Raw genomic sequence first — 20,441 nt, 5'->3', positions numbered from 1 at the left:
GAGCTGGAAAGACTGGAGCCGCGGATTAAAGCTGAATGCAGTAGTGGTGGACGAGCTCCATGGTTGCCCACCAATGTTGCATTTAGGCAATAACAGGCTTGTTGGTTCCCTTGGACTCACAACACGGTGTTGTTTAATTGATACTTGAGTACAGAAATGTACTCAAAATCTGGATACTTTGACGTCCTTAGGCCACGAAGGATTCTTATTTGTCATTTATTTACCTTTATATCTTTTCATCTATCTTTCACTCTTTCTCACTTTGCCCGTGAGAGTAACACTCCTGTGTGAGTTTTCAAATCCAGAAAGAGCGTATCATCAAATTATTTGTTTTCATATCGATCATATCTGGGAATTTCTACACAAAATTTAATTCCTGCAGAGGTTGAGCTTCGAGGATAACGCAGCATGGCCCAAAATGTCCTAATTGCAAATACGGCAGCACGATCATCACCATTTCATTTAAATTATATCGGGGCCTTATCTCCAATGCTCGGACTCCCCTTGTAGCGAATGTTTTTAGTCTTTACGGGTTTTGTTTGAAATGCTGCATGATTAACTCGATTCACACTGAGCACCAGCATGCACTGTAAATTACCAATTAAATGGCTCCTTTGGTCTGCTGTAAATTAATTGTCGACAACGTTTTAGCAAACCAACATCACAGGTGGCCTCTTAATATTTCAACTGAAACAACCTGCAGCGTTGCAGACCCATGGTGACAGTCACAGTTTGTCATTGGTCATTATGACTTCAGTCATAAGGTCAGGCGGCCGGCGTCCGACCACTCTGACACGGAGGCTGCGGAGACCAGAGAATCAAGGGGATGTCACCACCCCACCACCACCACCAAGATCATACCATTACTTGATTGCCATGAATGATTAACACCGCATTCAAACACATGATGCCAGTTAAACTTGTGCTAATCATATATAAATGGGAAAAAAAATGATCCAACTCATCATCTCTCAGATCTTAAACACCAAGTCTGTTCCATTAACCACAACACACGTGGATATTCCTCCCTGTGTCTGTCACTGACGCCTGATCAGCTGCAACGTTGTGGCAGAGCCCTCACCACCGGCTATCCTGTCTTTCATTTCTCCTTGGGTTGAGCTCACTGTACACATATTTAGAAAAAGTTTTTGACACGGTCTGTCATATGTTAAAGGGCAACTCAGTGCACTGCAGTATCAATAGCTAAAGCCTGAGCCATTTTCCAATGCAATTAAAAACTCCATTTTCAAAGCGCTTTGCCGAGGGTGATGAATGGCCCGGTAATCCCTTAATTGTTCCCTCTTGGGCAGAATCGCGGGAATGATCGATGTTTCATTGGAGACGGGTTAAAACTAGAGGTAAATAAAATCAGACTGAGAGATATCGCTCTGTTTGTTGTGGTCAAACCTCCACAGAAGGCTAAACGTGTTTCCGGTGAGGAAAAAGAGAAGAAGAAGCGAAATACAGTGAGCCAGAATGTTTTCAGGACCACAGACAGTTCTGTTGGCTCCGTGTCCTCCACATCCATTCCAGCCTCACGTGCGTGTCTGCGCGTGTTTGTGATGAACTTTTCCTCTTCTCGTCGTTTATTGCTTTGCCCCTTTCTGACGTTAAAATAGCATTTAAGGGGGAAAAGGCGCGACATGGACACAAGGTGTCTCTCTGTGGGGGAAATAACCGCGGCTCTCTCCCTCCTCGCGCCTCTGGAGATCCGCAGCAGCTGCACGCGCGGCTCATTCGGGATCACCGTCCACCTGAGATCGCAGCGTTGCCATTGATTCCACCAGCAGAAGGCTAATATTGACAAGTGCTGCGCTTATTCCAAAACCGTCGTAAACTGGCGGGCTGAAGCTTTTTTTATATTTTTTATTTAACGGCAGATCAACTTTGACCAACATTGGCCCGCCGCGACGGGTCCAATCGGAGTTCAGATCACCCCCCCCCCCCCCTACACCAGCACACCCCTCCCCTCTCTCTCGCCCCCCCCCCTCTCTCTATCGTTCTCTCTCCCTCTCTTAGTTGCAAAAAAAAAATGCTCTGCAGCTGGGCTGCACCTCAATGAACCTAATTGGTGCACTGTGAGCGACCAACATCTTTCCACTGGATTTCCATCGCGCCCGGCTCCCATCCAGAACATATGAATTTGCTCAGACAGACCCTTTTGAGGAGTTGAACAGATCGGTTCGGTGAAAAAAAAATGGCACAACGAGTGGTTTTGTTGTTGCTACTGTGGTTCTCTGACAGATCGTGTGCAGGATTTCCCAATCAGATAAACATCGGTAAGTGTCTTTTGTGCGTTTAAATGAAAAGACTGCAGACTGTGGGGTTTTGTGTGGACAAATGTTGCAGTTTGATTCCGGAGAGACGTGCACGGAGCGCGGAGCTCTGCGCAATGATAGAGACTAACTTGATTTCACGTATGCTGCGATGTTAAAACCGCTGATTCTGTAAAACTACAGATGAAAGCCTCCCGTAGTGTTGTCTGTGTCATTGTAATCGTTGGCTGAAAGATAAAATGATATTAAGGAGGAGGAAGACGGGATTTGAAGAGTTGCAGACAGGCGCACTGGTCAAAAAAAAAGAAAATGCACGATATATAGTTATTCTTTCTAATACCAGTCAGCCTCCTTCTCCGTTGCAGTGGGACGGATGGAGTTATTCGCTGAATTAAATGAGGTGTAACACTGACACGAGTCTTAAAAAGATGCCATTGTGTGATCTTGTTTCCATCTCTTTTTAAGGGGGACTGTTCATGCGGTCCACGGTGCAGGAGCACAGCGCGTTCAGGTTCGCTGTCCAACTCTACAACACCAACCAAAACACCACGGAGAAGCCGTTCCACCTCAACTACAATGTGGACAACCTCGAGTCGTCCAACAGCTTTGCAGTCACCCATGCGTGTAAGTGTGTGCTTCTATTTCCGTCATGTCCAGCCCCCCCCCCCCCCCCCCCCCCCACACACACACACACACTTATGTCCACAGCAGAGCGAGCAGAATCATTTATGTCGAACTCATCCATATGGAGCTTATAGAGGCATCTCAATCCAGGGGAGGCAGTTCAGTTCGCCTCACTTCACTCTCTCAAATAACGTCCCAGTGGGAATTTACAAATACAGATTTGTCTGATGGACACAGTCTTCTTCATAGTCACAAAATGCAGACATCCTTTTTTCTTTTTAGAAATGTATATTTACTTTTACACAACATTTTACGGACAGAATGTGGTTGGGAACCACGTTCACAGCGTTTGTGGCTGTCTGGAGTTGTACAGAGCTGATATATTACAAACACATGAATTCCACATTGTAAAATAAGTTCCTTCGGCATATAGACATGCCGGCCTTGAGAATGCAGCCGATTACACAACACCCGTGTCAAGGACTCAGCGCTGGAGGAGGTCTCATGTGTTATGGAGCAAAGTTGGATGTTTATTTTATAACTGTTTTATAAGTATCCTTATTTTTCATCACATAAGTGATCCACTATTCCAAAGGAAAGGATTTAAACTGGTAAAGTATCCATTATATATGACACATGATTCCCCCCCCCCCCCCCATCTCCATGGGTGCTATGTGCTTATGGTCCAGCCCATGATGCAACTGTGCAGTGGCGGATTCCAACAAATCACCTCTTTTTTTTCCCCCCAACACCCCCATTGGCTTTCAGTTTCTTGAAATCGTCAGCAACAAATTGGACATGAAGGGGAATAGATAGAGAATGCCATTTAGTGATGTCATTTCAAATGACGGGTTCGGTTTGGCCGAATGGCCGACTCTGAAGACACGCGGCTCTGTCTAAACTCTGTGTGGCACAGTCATAATGGCCCCTCTGACTTCCCCCTGTGTTACAGAGCATCTCCCCCAGCATTGCAGAGTCAGCTCATTAGCACCCAGTCCTCATAGCACCTCACCGTGCTGTCATTGGGTGAAAGGGGGGGGGGGGGGGGAAATCCAGAGCTCCCCAACCAATGCCAGCAAATGAGTTGGGCTCAGACCTGCAGAGGAGGCGGGTCTGAGCAGCGAGGGAGATAAAGCAGAGCGTCATATCACAGGCAGCAGAGCTGCAAGGGCCCTAACGAAGGCACCCATAAGAAACAATAAGCAAATGAGAGTGAATAAATAATAGATTGTGCCGTGCAATTTCATGCATGTTGAAGAGGAAGGGAAGCATAGTAGGAAAAGGGTTGATATCAGAATCTAATTGAAGTCCGGGGCAGACAGAGCTTTAGTGAGAGGAAGGGGCTCCTGTGGGAGCCGTGGCCCCGTTTCTTGTTTCTCGCTGCCACGTCTTAGCGGCTCCATCAAGAGCTCCGTCTCAGGACTGCCTTGAACTTCCGATGCGAGATAACTGTGAGCTTTTGATGGCGCAAAGTAACCAATGCTGAAAGGAAATGTAGCGCTTACTGTTGCAAAAATAGAAGAGCGATTGTCAAATGTCATCGTCATATTTGGTGAGAGCATCGTCTTTGCTTTGATGTGCATATAAATAATCTGCGCTGCTTGAAATTTCTCAGTTTTGAATCTTCAGTCTGCTGCATTGTACAAGAAGACAATTTATTGTTAACAAACGAAAAGCCCTCTACTTATTGTAATTGCAAAGTCATCAACAAACTCGAGCAAAGGCAGCTCTTAAAACAGTCTGATGTACGGGTTTCTTTCACATCTGATTTGTGTAATGTTTGATCAGAGACTTTTTTTTCAAGGTAGTGCCCTGAGACTCTTGTCATGCTGAGCGCTCAAACCGCAGACAGCTCCTGCTGAGCTCACAACAGTCCATAAGCACCTCAGATTGTCTCCACCGATGTAGTGAACAAAATAGAGATGACAGTTATTAGATATCACTTATCTGCTGATCTTCCAGGTCTTTCGAGGCTCCGCCTCTGGCGAGTTCTGTATTTTACATTTGTCAGCGCTGTTGTTTGTTCTGCAAGCTGTCACAATTGTTTAGTGGACATTAAAATGTCCTTTGTCATCAATAGCCCCCTGTGGTTGACTCAGAACTTTGTCAGCAGGAGCACACGTCTATTTTATGATCGTGCAATCTGAACTAAGCTCTATTTTTTTATTTTCTTTTATGACAAAAATGGCATTTATGGAGGTTCGGGGAATAAATCAATTTCGAGGCGAGCTTCATCGCTTTGATCAATGTGAGTTGTGGCTGCCTCGGGCCTTGCGGAGTGGTTGAAATGACAGCTTTTGTTTGGTCTTGTCCGGACTCCCCTCCTCCTCCTAGGTGTGATGAAGGCACAGCCTCGCGTCAGAACCGCTTCTTTCAAGTCAGTTTTAAAAACCTTATGCCATTAATTGAATTCGTGGCCGGCAGCAAAACAATGTGTGGCTTCAGTAATCCTTAAGGCTCAGCTTTGTACCGCAGAGGCTTGGTGTGTGTGTGCTTTCGGTGGCAACGCTATGTTGTTGCTTTGAAGTGACATCAGAAATTGTGAAATGTGTAATTACTAGCACCGGGTCCATAATAGCTACGGAAACTAGGAGTCAGGTACGCTCACCGAGAAGCCGGAGTTCAAAGCAAAGGCTACCGGTTTAAAGAAAGCAGAGTCGACAGCATTACGGTAATGTTCCTGATGGTCACGGCTAGCCAACTTAATGACACCGCCATCCTTTTCCCTCCTGTTTACCCTTCTTCTTCTTCTTCCCTTTACCTGAGGCGAAGAAAACATCAAGCCCCCCCCTCCCTCCCTCCGCCTCTCCTCTTATTCGTTGGATTATTCCCCTTGATTCCTGTAAAAGGCAAATTTTGCAATGCTTGGCTTTTGAATCTCATCTCCCCATTCCTCATTCCTCATTCTGTCATTAAGCTAATGGTCTGTGTCCCTTCTGCCAGCCTTTTTACATGTGCCTACCCCTCTTCTATCCAATCCTCCAGGTCCTTAAGTCCTGGCAGTAGCAGATGCTTCTTTGGCAGCACAGTTCAGCCACCGTCTCCCACCGCTTTCAGCTACTGTCGGCGAGACCGCTTTGCTCAGAGAGTGTGGAGGAAATAAGATGAAACAAGAGTCACTGTGATTTGCGTTTCGTAATTTCTTCAGGCGAGAGAGAGGAGGGACAAGAGAGAGAGAGAGAGGAGAGTGACTGTGAGGTGTGATTCATCTTATTGTAATTAGAGACAAGGTGCAGTTAAAGGAATGGTATTACATTTTAGGAGATGGGCATATTCGCTTCCTTACCAAGAGGTAGACTTCGGAGATTGATACCACTCTCATGTCTGCATGGTAAATATGAAGCTGGAGCCAGCCTCCTGTTAGCCTAGCTTAGCACAAAGGCTGGGAACAGGGAGAAGCAGCTCGCCTGGTCGCTAGAAAGGTGACAGAATCTGCCAGCACAGCCACGGCTCACTGATTAACATGTTAGATCTCATTGCTTACATCCATACAAAAGCCACAAGTCTTTTTAAAGACACCGTTCTACAAGTGGTACAACTTATTTCTTAGCTGCCAGGCAACCAGTTGGGACACCAGGAAGTTACTGGTCCCAGTCAAGAAATAGTCCGGTGCATAACCCCAGTAAAGCAGCAAATTGTTGTTTTTTGGATTAAATGAACAAAGTACATCATGTTAATTCATGACCTTTAGAGGTGCTGGTAGGTGTATTAGAGCCAGGCCAGCCCCTGTTTCCAGTCTTTATGCTAATCCAGGCTAACCTGCTGCTGGCTGTAGCTTCATATTTACCGTACAGTCAATAGAGAGATGTCTCAATCTTCTCTTCTGTCTCTTGGCAGGAACGCTGCGTGTTTTTGCCCAAAATGTCAAACTATTCCTTATACACGGCTTCAAGTTAATAGCAGTGGACTTACGGACTTATCGTTGGGAGACGTTCATGCTGCCTTAAGCAGTGTGCAGAAAAATGAATTATCGCACATAATGTGTGAGCCTCTCATTCTAAGCGGATGTTTAATTCCACGGGATGCAGGACGATCGATGGTGATAATCTGTGAGCAATATCAGGACAGTATCAGGATCAGAAAGTGTGTGGAGCCCGTTAGATTTCATTTCAATTGAATAAGGGTTATCATCAACTCACAGCAGTGCACAAGCCTATTTTAGTTGTTTTTGTCTAGACACAACTCATTCTTAGAAGCATCTTTTCTCACTGACCTTCACGCCTACCCGGAGAGTGCTAGCTCCGCACATGTGGGCCAGAAACACCAACGCTCGCTTTACACCGGCGGCCCCGCGCTACGACTGAGCACATGTGGCAAATGGCATATGTTGCGAAGCACAAACGAAAGGGCCCTTTACCAAATCTTCGCGTGGATCGTTCTGCGTGTATCTTTTGGGTGCAGTTGTCGGTGGTGGTGTCGGTGGTGGCGTGTGCAAATGGATGGCAAACAAAGCGACAGGCAGGCATATTTTTGCAGCGCACGGCCTGACAGATGCAGGCCATAGTCGACAGAAGCTCCTGAGGTGATTGTAGTAGCGCTACACTTCTTGTCCTTGCAGGCTATAACTCAGCTTGAAAGGTGTGACCGGGGAAACATGGCAGGAGGAGCTGGGTAAGAGTTGGTGAAACGCAGTAGTGGGAGGATAGACACGAAGACCGCAGTAAGAGAAAGCAAGAAGCATTTGAATAAAGGAGGTTTTAGATGTTGCTTTTATAGAGAGTATGTGTGTGCACAAGCGTATGACTGTGTGTCTGTGTGTGTGTGTGTGTGTGTGTGTGTGTGTGTGTGTGTGTGTGTGTGTGTGTGTGTGTGTGTGAGCAAGAGAGAGAGAGTTGTCCGGGCTATGGGGGTTGTGCTGGGACACGCCATCACAGTCCAGCTGTGTTGGAGGCACAGATGGAGGTCTGTTTATGGACGTACAGGCGTGTGTGCATATGCATGTGTGTGTGTGTGTGTGCACATATGCACAGAGCCACGCACACAGACACTGTAGGCGGATGCAGTCACACATGCGTGGACAGACACATAGCTGTCTCCCTCTTCACATTTCTTACTGAGTAAATTTCCCTGTTTCGTACTGAAGCTCCCTTGACACACTCCATCATTCATCCACAGTAAAGGTCATAGTAAAGAATATTGCCGGCTCACCCCCCGCGTCTCTCTTTTTTTTTTTAGGAGATACCGTTTTTGAAAGGCTAGGATTTGTGTGAAATGCGAAGAGTAGACGAGCATATTTGATAAGCACCATGACTGTGCAAAAGCCTCTGAGAGAAACACGTGGTGTAATGCAATGGTGCGATCCGTAGGCCAGCAGGCCAGGCGGTCTCCGAGGGAGCGGCATCCGGGGCCCTCGGTCAGATGATGGCACAGTAACGGCCCCGGATGAGGTTACGTGCTCTGGGAACAGCAGTGCCTCTGAGAGGGGAGCGGGACGTCAGCGGAAGGGGGTGACTGACACTGTGGCTCCGATTTTAAAGAAAAAGAAAAGAAAAAAGGATGAGGCAGAGAGGGGGTGGAGTTTCTGTCAGATGCAGTCACGTTATCATCTGACTCAAGCTTAAAAATGTCTGGCAGAGTTATTATCATTATTATCATTCTTTTTTTTAGGAACATTACGACCAAATATTTAAAATTGAATTTTTCTTGTGCTACAGTAATTGCTTCTGCATTCTGCAGTCTTGCTGAAATTTAGCACTGATGAAATACCAATAACTTATCCTACATGTTCTTCAGGTCTTGCTGGCGTAACTACAAACACTGGCACTGTGTGTGGTGGTCATATGAGGTTAAAGCTTCTTTTCTTTTTTTCATACAGCAAACACATAAAAGGCTGGAAGAACTCAAAAGGCCAAACCTCCGAAAATGGAACATTATTTTGACCTAATTTTCTGGCCATGAGCTGCCCTCCTCTGTATTTTTATTTATTTATTCATTCTAAAGTCAGGCACACAGCTGAAGCCGTAATGAGATTCAGACTAGAAAACGTAGAACACACTCCAAGGCAGATTCAACACAATGATTTTTTCATCAGAATATCAAAAAGATCCTCTTAAACCCAACCTGAGGAGAAGTGTTGCTGTCGGAGTGCTATTTGTCTTGGAATCAATGACGCTGGCAGATGTTGTTTGATAAAACAACAGCTTTCCTCCCTCGCTGCTGTGGTGGCTTCAAATCTCCATATATCTTTAACAAACACTGGGCTACAGCAGCTATGGAATGTAAAAAGGAATCAGGTGGAGGGACAGACTTTCTGAGTTTGGAAGATGAGTAAATCACATCACAGATTACAGTTATCGGTCGTTTGAGTTCCGGGTGGATGTTGGGTTCTTTTGGATATCTTATGGTTTTCTTCTATCTATCTGCTTACTTCCCGAAGGCAAATGTGATATATTGCGAGCGAGAAGAGGAATTAAGGTGAAATGATTATGAATGGACTGTCATGGCACCCTAAAAAACATCTTAACCCTGCAGCATGCGGTTATTTCAAACAAGCAGCCAACATCGAATTTCCGTTCATGCTGCTGTATTCACATGGTAACTGATGTGTTTGACATATAATACATGAACACTACAGTAATTCTGGGACCGCCAGAAATGCTTTACATGTTTCAGGGATGTTACGTGATTACTCGTAAAGCTTTAACACTTCATTAAATAGATTTGCTTGACAATAACGTTTCCAGAACTACAGGCAAGGCAAGTTTATTTCAACATTTCAACAACAAGGTAATTCAAAGTGCTTCACATGAAACCATGAAAAGCATCAAAACATAAGGCAAAAGAAAAGGAGATTTAAAAACAATTAAGAACATTCATTGCATTAAAACATTAAAAAAACAGTGTAAGTAATAAAATAAAATAAATTGAATGTGGTCCAATTAAAGGCAGCAGCAAACAGAAAAACGATAAAACCAATTGCCACATCTGAGCAATAACCACCTGAATGTTACCCAACCAAGAATGTATGAGAATAATAATGTGTGCACCACTGACCCATGTGTGAGCTTTCAGGCAGACCCACGAAGGCGTTGACTGCAGACACGATGCAACATGACAGCCCATCTTTGCTCTGCACATCTGTTCACCGCTGTTCAGATGATAGGGTGGTTTTCGGAACTATAAGTCAACAATGACGGGCCAAGTCTGTGTTCCCTTATTGAAGATGCTATCAGCGCTGCGTCGTGATGAACAGGAGGAGCTGGCTGACCGTACGAGAAGCAAACGATAAACAGGCCACCAGGGACCGCACACGGTCCTAGTGGTGCGTTAGACACATTCGCTGCTCTGCTCCGTGTGAGGGGGGAGAATAAAAAACCGTTTACCAGAAGAAGGAAAAAACCTGCACATGTGGTGCATTTTACGGACAGGGGGGCGGGGGGGGGGGGGGGCAAGCTGCCATTGTGAACTATTCATCTCAGGTGCATCAGGGATATGTCTGCCAGCAGCTCAGTTCCATGTGATGGCTGCTTTCCATTTTTGTTTTCTCAATGAGCAAAAACCTCTCAAGGAGAGTGGAGCGCGTCGTTTGTGGCAGAGATCATTTTTTTTATTTGGAAATGTCATTTTACCTTATGGGCCAGTTGTGAACAGGCAGGGATGGAGGAAAGAAGATGAAAAGGAAACTCCTGTAAAGATCTCTGACATTGCAGTCAGCATTTCTTTGACTTTTACACCCCCTCCCCCTCCCTCTGTCTTTCTCATCTCTATATCCCTCCTTTTTCTATGTCTTTAATCTCTCCCACAAAGCCCATTACAGCGATGTTCCCGCAGCCATTGCAGTCACACTCAGCTAGCTATTGGCCATTCACCAGACTCGCCTACAATATTCGTAATCACTGAATCAGTAATCCCCTACTTGAGCCGGAATAGCGCATCCGCATCGCGCCTCATCGGAAGTTGCTGCATTGGCCAGGCTTCACTGGGTCCAAAAGAAACTCTGAAGTTCGTGTTCAATCGGAGATGCTGACTGCATTGTTCTATCCAAGGTCAGACAGCTGATGACGGAAAATACTTTTGAGCCTTTTTATTATTTCGGAGGAGCTCAGAGAAAAGCATTAATTGGCACCTATGTGCTGTCTAATCTTGTCGGCCCACTCGGACGGCGTTATCAACTGTTTATTGTTCGGTTCCCATCTCTGTGTGTGTGTGTGTGTGTGTGTGTGTGCGTGTGCGAGTGTGTATGGCATAGGATGATTTTGCTCTAAAGACGGTCAAAAAAAAAAGTCAGGACATCGGGTTGGTGTTGTGATGAATACCAAACATCAACAGGGAGTGTCACGATGTACTCGCCCAACGAGTAAATATTGGATCACAGTGCGACGGGGCTTCCAGCTCCCAGCTCTCCGTCTGCCGACTGAGCAGACCGATCCGCACGTTTCTGGCCCGTTTCGAAAGAGCCAGTCGCTAGCAGAGCCCTGCCAGAGCTGCATGTCTGTGCAGAAACAAGGGCTTCCATCATAACTGATTGCTTGTGACAGTTCACAGTCGCCGGGCCACTGGAGCATCATAACCTTGTGAGGCTTGTGTACGGGCACTCTAGCGTACAAGCTGAAGGAGAGGAGGAAGAAAAAGGAAGATATTAGCATAGTCCTCGCAGTGGTCCAGAGATGCAAATAAGGCATAATGCAGACCAACACATCTGGAAACAAGGCAAGGGGGGGGGGGGTTGTAGACAATTACTAAGACTGTGATTGCAGTCGCAGATTGAAGAGCTCAGCAATGTCAGAGCAGGATCTGTTGATGTGTTGGAATGAACTGCGGATGACACCGAGGCAGAAATGTCTCCTGGCGGGCCCGAGGAGCGAACCCAAGCCACTCAAATGATTTGATCTGTGTTGTCACCGTAACAAGCGCCAATGCATTTCTGATTGCTCGCTGATTCACATCGAGCGCACAAGTTTAATCGAATCTGCATGAATGCCGTAAAGAGTAGAATGACAGTCAAACCGGCCGCGAGGAACAGGCGTGGAATTATTCGGTTGTCGTCGGGTACGAAGCTCCGAGGTGCTTTGACTCATCCGCCTGCTCGGCCATCAAGGAGGCGGAAGCCGTTTGCTTTTTCACCAACTTAGATCAACAAGACTTTTTAGTAGGTGTGTGCGAGAAAACGGTTTGATTGTGACGCAGCGGGGTTGTCTTTACTTTACACGCGTCGTACGGCGGGTCCTTCTGTCTTCAGTGCTCACTATCCCCATGAGTGAGAATTAAGTGAACATGATGTGCTCGCTCGACCGTGACCCTCCTCTGTTTCCCCCTCCAATGGTTAATTCGGAGAGTGCTGTTGTGTGGCTCTTGCCATTTCACACATGGATACATAAAACCTGTGGGCGGTTGCTCCTAGGCCACTGCCCGTGTTTGCGTGTCCATGCATGACCGTGTGATGAAATATTGAAGTGTTCCATCATTGACCATTGGGTAGCCGTCGGCGTGATTCCTGTCCCTGAATTTTATTTTTCCTCCCATCTTTATCTCCGTGGCGTGGATTTATGTTCCCCTGGCGTGGCGTGCTGATCAGGAAAGGCACAAAAAAAAAACCATCTGGACCCATGACAGAGCTAATCCATCGCAGCTGCAGAATGAAAAGGCCGTTTGGAGTGAATCCATTCCAAAGGGCCTCAATGGAAAGCTTCTCTCAGATGCCGGTGCCCTTTGCAGCCCTGACAGTGCTAGAATATGATGAAAAGGGACTTGGGAGAGTTCACTGGCTTAGCTATGTTTACAAGAGGAGGGAATGGTGGAGGAGAGAGAGCGAGAGAGCCACAGTGCTGGAGATGGAGAGATGAAGTGACCAACCACTGTGTTTGTGTATGCCCGTGTGTGATGTAAAGTGGATTGTAAGAAAAACACAGCACAGCACGTCTCTCCCTCCTCTCTCCGACTACCTGCCTTCTATAGTCTGGGATTTTAACTACGCATCTGTAGATGAGCTGCACACATTCAACAGCAGACAGAAGTCTGTGAAGTGGACAGTGGCCGGAAGCAAGATGTCCACTTTAAAATGAACTCACTAGAAAGGAGCGTACAATATGTGTGAAATAGCACCTTGCTCTGTCTGGGCAGCTAGATTGAATAACATACCTTTCATAAGTATGCCAAGGGCACTGGGAAGGCTCGTCTATTTTTTTTGCAATGTTTTTTCCCCCTCGCACATTGTAGTGCTGCTGCTGCTGCTTTACCAAGTCCCATCCCTGAGCTGTAAGGGGATAGACTTTAGGCCTTTTATGCATAAAGAAGCTTAAGTTTGGAAATTGCTCTCAAGTGGCCAAAGTTTGTGAAACGTCAGTGAACATTTCACCCCCAATTTCAGGGGTTTGTCTCCGAGTTAAGCTTTTTAGCCCTCGGACCTAGCCCTAGGACCCTAGGACCTAGGTGTAATGAAGAGGAGTTTCCTATTGCAGAAGTGTGTAGCAGCCATGTTATGGGATTGGCACAAGATGCAGGTTTAATTAAAAGAATAAAATGTGTATAACACCATCTTTAAGTGTCAGTGAACCCTCTCACTTTCCACCAGAGGTATCGAGCCTCCTCCTGCCTCCACCCAAATAAGATGGACATGAATAGGATGTTCTGAATAACCCAGAAAACATGCTCTTAGTCAATTTATTACAACTTTAGTTTTGGACTTCTCCCTTTTGTTTTTTTCCTCCAAAATAAGTTGTAGCTACTCCTGCAAAGCCATCGGCTTGTTTACAACTCTATGATCGTCTGACACAAAAGCAGCCATAACCCATTGAACCAAAGGCCCAGAGCTGCGAAAAAATAAAAGCTGAGTTGTGATAACCCATGGTTTCCTCTTAAATATTTTTATAGGGACTATTTCTTTGGCTGTTTCACTGAAGACAGTTTAACCTGTGGATTCTCCTGTGTGATCAACACATTGTAAATATAATTTTAGTGCGACCGTTAAATGAAAAATAATGTTTTTTATGGCAACTTTATCGCTCGAGCTTCGAAGTTAATTTACTTTGAAGCATTTTGGTTTTGATCAGCCTGCTACGCAGAACCCGTCCATTTCAGTGTGTCTTCATCATGCTGCCATGAGACTGATACCGTTAAACCTGAGACTTGTTCTAACTCTAACACATATCATACGAGACATCACACAGGCACCGAGTTGGACTGTGTTTTTTCTTATTGGAGTTAGTGCCTAGCACATATCCAGACAATGAAAGGTCCACGGAGAATCCATCTTTTCATCTAATATGAGAAAACGTCTCGCTCTCCTCTCTCTCTCCAAGCGACGATATGAAATGCCTCTAAATCCCCTCGCTGAGAATCTTTATTGGTTTTGTGGGAAAATTTGCTTTAGAAAAGTAAGGCGAGTGAGGCATATTCAAGGGTGATCCGGGCACATATATATGATTGCAGCTCGCTCACTGTCATCCCGCCCTGTTTTTACATCTCACGCTCTTTCTCCCCACCACCACCGCCAGCATTATCATTCAGGGACGAAGCGTCATCACAGCAAGGGCACTAAGGGTGCTGGACTCTACGTACTTAACAACACCTGGATTGAGGCTGAGAAGGAGAGGGAATTCTTGAAGTGTCGTCTTCAAGGTTAAACAACCGGTCCCCGTGTCCCGTCCTCGTTGACTTATTCTGATATTCTCCACAGAAAAAGACAAAGTTGGTAGAGACTGATCCGGGAGAGGTAATAATCAAGCTTCACAATGCAAAAGGCCTCCGTGACTCGGCTCGGTTTGTTTCATCGACATCGGATATGAAATGTGACATGTAATTTGATTAGCGACAACTGGTTTACATGCGCTGGAAGTGGAGCTCCTGAGAGTGGCAGATTGTCATCCTCTCTTGGTGGCCCTGTGCAGCACACACTTTGGCCTTGCATGTGCACATCAGCTATACGCGGGGAAACACGGATCAGAAGTCCCCCTAAAAGACTGAAACAACCAGTCGGGAAGCATTACGCTCACTCAGATCGCACCCGAACCGGAATATAGACATTCCAAGACTCCTCGTCTTGCAGATTAGGAAAAGAGAGAATGACAAACAGAAACTAGTTTGGCAAGCAAGACTGCAGAACAGATAGAATTGATGTAGGGCAGGAGAAACAATCCGGCGCTTTGACAGTGACGGGAAAATATATGCGCCTGCCAGACGTCCACGAAGTTTACTCTTGTTTTTTTGTTTTGTTTTACTTTCTCAATCATCCAAAATACGGAGCCAGAGAGGGTTTCAGCTGCCAGTTATTTCTCCTGATGTGTACAATTGGATTCAAAACAAGTCAGTCAGGTCTATACCTGAAATATATCTCCACACATCTTCAGCCAGGCGAGCCGAGCTCCGCCGTAGTCGAGTCCAATCAGTCAGGGGCGTCGTCTTAAACTATCCCTTTGATCTCTTTGATATGGCTGAGTGTCCTCCGTGTGTCCTCTTTTCTTGCAGGCATCTGTCACGGAGTCCTAAAAGTGAACTGTTTCCTGTGATTCAGCAGAGCTAATCTCCCCCTGTTTGTTGTGAAGACAGAGCCCCTGACCACTTCTGACGGCAACAGTTCGAATGTTTGCCGTGTCGGTTCCGGCACGTTGAACCCTTCCTCTAACTAGACTCGCTCCTGGCACAGAGATGCTGATTAGACACGTCGGCACGCCTTCGGCGGTGCAATCCACACCCCTCTGCGGTCCCCGTGTTCATCCTCGCTTTCATGCTCCATCCTCTTCCCTTCCTTGCCCTCCATATTCATCTGCGAAGAAGAGTGCGCTTTAGGCCCGCAGTGCTGATCGGGAGGATTAATGATGTGTGAGGGACTTTGTCACCAGCTTTCTTGGAAATCCAATTACAGAATATCATAAGCCTTCCATGTTTCATACTCTGCTGAATCCTCCTTAAAAAAAAATGCACACAGGCACACTCAAAGGGTCAGTGTTCAGCAGCGGTGTGCTGCGGTGACAGCTTCCTGAAGGTGAGAGGAGTGATCATCTTGGAAAGGATAAGACAAGTCCTCTAGCGCGCCTCTCGCCTCTGCATTGCAGCAAATGGTGGACTGCAAGAGCCTGTCGGAGAAGGGCTTGTTATGTGTTCAACGAGATGGGCCGGGGAATGCCAGAGAACGGCTCTGGAGGTGAAGCGAGGGCCGAGGGTTTAGGTCTAGGTTTAGGCAAAGTGAGATTTCTGCATGTACGTGGAGTCTCACCCAACTGAGTTTGAACATATTGAACATTTGATATGCATTGAAGGGGAGCTATGCGGCGGCATGTGTGGTCTGTTTGACCCGCAGAGTGCTCTCAGCGCCGCGCGTTGCTCTGTGGTCAAACAAAAGCAGGAGGGTCAGACCTTGAAGGTGAAAATATCTGTCAGAACGAGTTGAGAGTCATCGACTCCCTTGAGGATTGCTCAGCAGCCACTTTCAAAAGTACAGGACTACATCATCAAGATGGCAGGTGGGGGAGGAGAAGGGGCTGCTGGTCGTAGGGCTGGAGAGGAAAAACATGAGAGGGAAGAGAAAAAGCTGATGAACTCCAGTGATGGAGAAGTGCATGCTTGTAGGCCACACCTGAGTGACTCCGGATCACTTTCTCTTCTCCAGTCGAACCTTCAAAGTGTCGCGTATTATTATTATTTATACAGAATGTAATAAAAATACTTTCTATAAGGCTCATGTCTGTGATGCACTCTAAACATCCGTGAAATGCGTTAAAATCTGCTCATAGCACTGTATAATTATAGTTGCATATGCTCATAAATAACCGTAATGCTTTATAACAAAAATCACAACACATGATGAAGCATTTTATCATGGCTTATGAGGACAATACTTGAGTGCTGGTCACTCACTGACATTTTTTTGTTGTTGCAAGGATCATAGTGTATTACGATTCCCACACTTGAAATACATAATAATGATTTTACAACACATTACATTACTGTTATAATTTTAAATGAAATATTCTAGTATTAAAGTGTTGAAGATAATAGTACATATCTCTGTCAATCCTTCGTTTTAAGGAGTCATTTCTCGACAGTCTTTCACCTGCAATAGAGTCCTGGTTGGATTTATGAGTATTTCTAAATATTTTTAGAAAACTATGTTTTATTGGTATATTGTGTCATTTAAAAAGCAGCCAATTCAAGTTTGCATCAGTAATCCTCCCTCGGCTTACTTTGGAAAAGATTTGACGGACAGAGTCATATAACACATAATTCATATCTCAGTCTTTCTTGCTCACAGAGCAGACGTTCGCTCACATCTCATCAGGACTGACTGGGGTTGCATATGAGCCTTCCAGGTGCAGCATGGGATACTTTTCCCCCCTATGGATGCCTTTTAGGCCCAATTCGTGAAGCTTCAAAGAGAATGTGAGAATTTTACGCTTTCACACAGATTTCCATAATGTCCTTCTCAGTTGGATTCACCACTCTGCAACGAGCTCAGAGAGGATAAAAAAAAAAGGAAATTTTAATTTTATACTTTCATACAATTTCCATTAATTCCCTCTCACAGGATATTCGACTAGGTACCTAGTAACCATACAGCTCTGTGAACATTCTTTTCTTTTGGAATATACTGTGATCAGTTTCACACAAACCAAAGTAAATACTCTAACTTGAGTTCAATTAAAACCAATCACCGTGCTAATAAATGCTTAACTCATGCGGACTTCCACTTGTTTTGACATTAAAACATTTCCATATATCTTTTTGAAAGAATAAACTTGTTATTTCTCACGTTGCATGCGGATCAAAATCGTAACCGTGAGAAAGAAACTTGACAAAAATCTCTCACATACGATTGCCGTGTTGGAATAAGTTCTTCTTATGTTTCTTCGAATAGTTGCCCTGCTCTCCAGTGGAGAAACACAACATTTATATGTTCCTGTTTGTGTCGAGTCTGCCAGCATTACAGGCAGCCCCCTCTTTCGTAGGGACACACTAATTCGAGCCATTAAAGTTACTGGCCAGTAACCCTTTTTTGTGACTTTTACTAATGTATCTAGCAGAGAAGGCATTGCCACACTGCAGTTGTATGCCTACACCAGATAGATACAATAAAACGTACACATCCATTCTCTGTTGGTAAATCTATGCATGCTCTGTTCCAGCTTTACACGACCACAGCATAATATATTCATGTATGGGTTTATTCAGTTACAAAATGTAAAGATTAATATAATAGAGCTGGACAATATGAGAGGGGGACAATTGACTGCAGGAGTAAAGGAAGCTAGAAAGCTGTCTTTAGTATGTGGAGATGCTTCTCTCTTCGTGGGTGAGCTCCCCGACAGTTAGTGCTATGACACAGCTGTTACAGTAATACAGGGCCCTCCGTGGCTTAGTGGAAGCTGAAGGTGAAGAAGAAGTTGACCATGAACTGCATCTTCCATTTACGTTTAAGTCCAGCTGGGGACCTTTGTAGCTCTCTCCCTTACTTCCTGGCATACTACCACGATCTGATTCAGGCTTGAAATGCTCCAAAAATGATATATTGATGGGAATACTTTCAAATATCAATATAATGTATCAAAATATGACAAATTTAGGCAAAAAATCACCTACGAAATTGTCAAATAGGAGTATTACAATGAACTCTGTTGCACTGTTCTGCATCACATCTAAAAATCATGTCATACTGCACGTGCATTGTGTAATGATTGTGTAATGAATGGAAACAGATTGTTTTTGTTTAACAATAACATGATTCCAACATCGATTAACGATAATATCTCAATAAACAGTGGCCCTGCACTAATGTCAGCCACTGGATACATTTACTGTTCGTAGTAAAAGTGCGCTTGTGTTCGCTCTCTTTCCACAATGTGTGAGTTGCTGTCATTCAGCCCAGTAGATTTAAAGAGGATGTTGATGGAGCAGGACTAGTAATAGCTTCCTTTTAACGTCTCACGGCAACATTGCAGTTGAGTCCCTCTCGAATCTAGGTCTGCCATTTGAGTTAACAGTTTGAAGCACTTCACATCTCTATATGAGAAGAGCTGATGCAATCCCCCAGCGCACTTATGAGCTATCTCCCAGTGACAGCATCCCGTCTTCAGAGCAAGACAGGCTGGTCCTGATGTAGGCTGGGGATGCTGGGAAAGGGGCGGAGGGGGGGAGGGGGGAGGAAGCGAGTGAAGTTACGAGGACCAGGAGGAGAAGGAGGCCGAGACTCGGGGAAAATGGAGGACACGTGGCTGAGAGGACAAACAACGGAGCCAGAAAGAGAATGCGGGTTTTTGCAGAAAAGGACGAGGCAAACAGCTAAACAGACACAATCATCGTTGGCATTTACTGTTCCCAGCCCCCCCTTCCCAAGGCTGTGCAAAGCATGGGCCGCGAAAAAGCATTCCAAATACTTTGAGTGAAAATGTTTTTTCTTTTTTCTTTTTTTTAATATGAATTAGCTCAGCATGCCTGCAGGACACCACATATCCCTCTGAACTAGCATTCCAGGCCAGCCATCTCGAGCGATGCTTCAGAAATGTAACATCCCCGTAGCACTGCCGAGTGTCCTGATTATAGAAGGGAATGAGGGCGGCACACTGTGTGTGTTTGACCAGTGAACTGGAGATGGGCTGCATGGCCCCCTGAAGGAGGAAGGAGGAAGGAGGAGGAGGAGGCACGGTTAGCTGCAGAGGAAGAAAAAAAAAGAGAGAACGGAAAATGAGTCGGAGAAGGAAAAGGAGAAGGAGCAGATGAGAGGGAATTTTCCTTGTGTTGTTTACCACTCAGTCCCCGAGCAAGCTCCTCTAATGGCTCAGTGTAGATGCACATGGTTGTCTGAGGACTTGTGAGTAAATTAGCATTATTGAAATTCAAGGTGACACTCGCAGAATCGTCGAATTACATTAACTGATGTGTTATTTGGTCTGAGTTGGAGACCGGTCCGGTCGTCTTATTTCCACCTACAGGACATTTATTTCACTCTAATTAAATTACTGAGAGAGATGAGGACGATGCATTCCTCCACAGCAGCTCTCTCTCTCTCTGCTGGCTGTACTGTGCAATTTTATTTTTGTCTTCTTTCTTTTTTTTCAACCCAAGTCCATCACCAATCTCTGCTCCGCTGGTGGAGCGGGACGGTATTATGTGGGAAACAATGTGAGAGGGGAAAGAGAGAGGCACTCGGGTGGAGAAAGATACTGCCACGCTTGAAGAGGATGTGTGCTTTGGGGGATGACCAGATGGCTGAGGCAAAAGGAGAGGTCAAATAGAGAGACAGTGAGGCGTTGAAGGAAGAGGGGGGATCAGTACTGCATGGAGACATCTCTGAGTGTAGGATTACATACATATACAGCTCTTTCCATACAGTCTGTGGAATCTTTCTAAAAACAAGTTGAAGTTCCGAGTTTGGCTCTTAAGAATTGCAAATAATAGGGAGCTCAATATGCAAAGGTTTAGAAAGATGCAACCAGTCCTTTGTGTTAAAACTATGTGCATTTTTGTTTTTGTTTTCTAGAACTTATTCAGCTGGAATCTTGGTGCAATACGCTCCCTTTCACTGCAAAGAAACGTTAAATTCCTCTCGGTCAATATGTTCCTACTGATTGCCTTTTTCCCCCTCTTTCTATTTCCTATAAACTTCCCAGTGTA

General features: G+C 45.3%; 1 protein-coding gene across 1 annotated transcript in view; it reads left to right on the top strand.

Moving 5' to 3' along the window:
- Window positions 1–2,195: 2,195 nt before the first annotated feature.
- Window positions 2,196–20,441, top strand: part of gria3b (glutamate receptor, ionotropic, AMPA 3b) — a 74,052-nt gene continuing 55,806 nt past the window's right edge. The window contains exons 1-2 of the mRNA XM_079268820.1: window positions 2,196–2,279; window positions 2,742–2,900. Of these exons, the coding sequence (XP_079124946.1) occupies window positions 2,198–2,279; window positions 2,742–2,900 (241 nt within the window). The 5' untranslated portion in view covers window positions 2,196–2,197. The remainder of the gene's footprint in view (window positions 2,280–2,741; window positions 2,901–20,441) is intronic.

Source organism: Melanostigma gelatinosum, assembly GCF_949748355.1.
Source record: "Melanostigma gelatinosum genome assembly, chromosome: 5".
NCBI lineage: Eukaryota > Metazoa > Chordata > Actinopteri > Perciformes > Zoarcidae > Melanostigma > Melanostigma gelatinosum.
The sequence above is the reverse complement of the archived record's forward strand: the minus strand, read 5'-3'. Positions and strand labels throughout refer to the sequence as shown.